This window comes from Esox lucius, chromosome 2 (assembly GCF_011004845.1).
Source record: "Esox lucius isolate fEsoLuc1 chromosome 2, fEsoLuc1.pri, whole genome shotgun sequence".
Lineage (NCBI taxonomy): Eukaryota > Metazoa > Chordata > Actinopteri > Esociformes > Esocidae > Esox > Esox lucius.
Genome location: NC_047570.1, coordinates 34051586 through 34055000, shown reverse-complemented (window position 1 = coordinate 34055000; position 3415 = coordinate 34051586). Strand labels below are relative to the sequence as shown.

Below are 3415 nucleotides of genomic sequence, written 5' to 3'. Positions count from 1 at the left end.
TGGAGCTTGAACTTATCCTTCACCCTGTCGAAATCAAAGACACATTAGGGCTGTAGGAGCCTCTGTTGCTTCTCTACCTCGGTTACATGAAGACAAAGGCAAACATCGTATCCTTGCGGACCTTGAAAAAACCCCACAGGGCTCAAAAAAACTAGACGTCAAATCTTGAAGTGAATTCCCAGGTTGAATAAAGAAAAGTGTAATGCAACAACATGAAGTTCTTCACACTCTCCCTCCCAATAAAAAAAAATAAAACAGCCTTCCCCTTTGGTTCTCTCTCTTTCTCACCAGAAAGCGGTGCAGTCGAAGTGGACCATCATCCATTTGGAGGGGTTGAACACGAAGGAGTCGGCGTACTCTATGCCTCGCAGGGGACCTCTCAGCTCTGGGCAGATGAAAGCTGAGCCGGCGTACGCTGCGTCCACATGTAGCCAGAGGCCTTCCTCGGCACCTGAATGGGGCCAGGTGGGAGAAACACCCGCGTCAGGGGGGCCTTGAGTCTATGATCCACATCTGTGTTCTTACGGACTCAGAGTGGGAGCGACCTTTTTACCTACACGGATGGATTTCCAGAGTCACAGTTACATTGTTCTGTGTGTCAGGGGTGACCGTGGAAGGTCAGAGGTGAAGACTTACACACTGGTCCCAGCTCTGAGAGGTCGTCGAAGGCACACACCCCCGTGGTTCCCAATGTGGCACACAGCTTTAAGGGAGAGACAGAAACAAACCAGGAAATGAGAATTGTTTGGAAATTCAGCCTTGGTTAGAAACCGTTCACGTTCGAAGTGTAGGTGTGGACATTGAAATGAATGACAATTGGATTTTTACGTGTAGGAGTGGACAAGATTCGGGACAGTAATCAGGTTAAGGGACGCGTGTGAGGACCAGCTGTTAACAGGCTTTAATAACCTACCATTGTAGGGACCAGTCCTCTTCTCCTGTCCTCCTGGATGGCCCGCCTTAAAGTGTCACCTCTGAGGGAGAAACAGTCATCAGTCGGGAGGAACCGGATCTTCACCAGGGAGATCAGACCCGCCTTTTCCACTGAGGAATGGGCCTTATGGGGCAGGGAGACAGACGTGTGGACAGACAGACAGAAAGTCAACCTCTAAGTTCTCACTGTGTGTGTGATCCGGGCTTTACTGTAAAAGTAGGACCCAGAATTCCCAGCAAAGACAGTAAAACCTGACAGTTTGGTACGTACAAAGAAAAAGGCAATTTCCGTTTTAGGGGTTCAGTTTAGAGTAGAACTTACAAATGCGGTTAGTGATAGAGCATTAGGGAGCATTAGGTTTAAGCGTTAGGGGTCAGGTTTAGGCATAAAGGTTAGGGAGGGGGTGAAAGTTAGGTTTAGGGTTAGGAGATAGGGAAACTTTCTTCTGGTCCCACAAGGATGGAGAAACAACTGTGTGTGTGTGTGTGTGTGTGCGCGTGACCCCAACCCCTCCCGACCTGGTCTGATGCATACGCCACCAGTCTGGAGTTGACCACTGAGTCGTCCAGGTCTCCGTCGCTCTCTGTCCTCTTCACCTGCTGGATCCTGGACTTCCTGGCCGCCAGCAGAGCCACCAGGGTGCTCTCACTGACTGTACCCTTACAGCAGGGAAGGGTTGGACAGAGAGGAGAGACACAAGGAGAGAGGAGACACTCTAAAACTGATGATGTGGATAATATGAGAGACACCAGGGACGCTAATGAAAAACAACACTCAGACTCCTCTGGGGCCCATTCGCCACCAGATGGCGCTGTTGTACAGGAGAGTGTGGACAGGTGTGCCCGGGGGTTATATTGGGCGGGACCCAGCGGGAGCCGAGCACGTTAGAATCCCCCCACCGCTCCCCTACCTGCAGTATGCCTCCTCCAGTGCTGTCAGGGTGGTGATGGAGAAAGAAGGAGGGCAGACCCAGGGCTTTACATAACCAGTCCATCACGTTCATCTCCAGCTCTGTGCACGCCGGGCTGGACGCCTGAACACAACACAAACACAAAACACCACTATGATCGGCTGACGTCGGCACAATCGCCAAAAACACAGACATTGAAAGTGGCCTGCAGACGACCCACGGTGACATTTAAAGGGAATGTTACGTTGAGTGAAAGTTGCAGTTCTCCGTGAACATTTTTAAAACGTAAATGAGTCTCTAGGTCTCGAAGTGTTTTTCCCGTTTCAATAAAGGTTGAATAAATTAAAATAAAAGTGTGTAGTGGTAGTTTAGGGAGGTCCAGGGCTATTAATAATATATATATATTAATAATATATAATATACAAAAACACAGTGGAATCAAAACACCCTTTACTCACTAAATAATCGTACACATACCTGAATCTTACTGGGTATAATACAGATAGTCCCACGGAATCCCGGCAATAACAGGATTTCGAACCCTCTTCTCTTAATTTACATGAATTATCCCTTTAAGATGATGTGATTTGAGTGAACTATATCACTTTAAGATTGTTACTTAAGTGTGCTATATCACTTTAAGATGATGTTGTTTGAGTGAACTCTGTGCCTGTAAGCATTCGTCATTTGACAGGAGCTACACCCCCGTAAGACATTTAATGGAGTTGCAGTAGTTACCCAGGTGAAGCCGATGTTGTTTATGGCATCGGCCAGCATGTCTCCCAGCATGGAGGGCCAGGAGGTCAGGGCTGGGTAGTATGCATGCATGTGTGGACTCTGCCAGTGAACCACCTGATGATCACACACATAAACAAACACAGTCACGAAAGCTAGACGGATGCTGGGGCTACTAGACAACTGTTTGTGTTTGGTCCAATATGGGCCAGGTCCAGTCTGGCGTTCCGTCTGACACTGGGGCTCAGGGACGTCCACGTTCTGTGTGATGTGTGTGAACGTAACACACCCCAGGCATGATGATCTTCTCGATGTCCGTGAAGATGCGGTCCCAGTCCTCAGATTCGGCGGGGGCGCTGTCTGGCAACAGCTCTCTCATATAGCCCGGCTTCACCTCAGGGCTGGGGATCACCTTCCTCTCTCTGATGGTGGTCAGGTACCTGGTGATGTAGTCCACCATCTCCTTACCTGCACACATGACAATGATACATTATATGCAGACTGTCTACGCATAATGAAGGAAGATGGCACTGGTATCTGGCTGGTTGCGGGTTCCACAGGACAGTACCTGCCAGCAGTTTGGAGTGAAACGGTTAACATTCCCGTGGAACCGTTAGCATTTCGACGAAAATACAGAGTTGACGTGTTTCGGTGTGCTGCGTTCTTTACGGTTTATCACCAGTTTAATAGGGTTACACATCCTCTGAGTCTATTCCTCACAGATCCATTTAAAGATGCATTTCTGAGTTCTTGAGTAATTTCGTCCGGCAGTTGTACGCACAAGCCTCGGAAGGGTCACCCTCACCACCTCAGATTGAAGTCTTATCCAGAGCGAC

The 3415-nt window shown here is 48.8% G+C and overlaps 1 protein-coding gene across 1 annotated transcript in view; it reads right to left on the bottom strand.

Annotated features, from left to right (window-relative positions):
- Positions 1 to 3057, bottom strand: part of hdc (histidine decarboxylase) — an 8096-nt gene extending 5039 nt beyond the window's left edge. The window contains exons 1-8 of the mRNA XM_020052294.2: positions 2869 to 3057; positions 2583 to 2696; positions 1845 to 1967; positions 1453 to 1593; positions 914 to 1057; positions 637 to 703; positions 289 to 451; positions 1 to 24 (exon numbers count right to left, since the gene is read on the bottom strand). The exon at positions 1 to 24 is cut by the window's left edge and continues 67 nt beyond it. Coding sequence (XP_019907853.2) covers positions 1 to 24; positions 289 to 451; positions 637 to 703; positions 914 to 1057; positions 1453 to 1593; positions 1845 to 1967; positions 2583 to 2696; positions 2869 to 3057 — 965 coding nt within the window. The remainder of the gene's footprint in view (positions 25 to 288; positions 452 to 636; positions 704 to 913; positions 1058 to 1452; positions 1594 to 1844; positions 1968 to 2582; positions 2697 to 2868) is intronic.
- Positions 3058 to 3415: the final 358 nt, after the last annotated feature.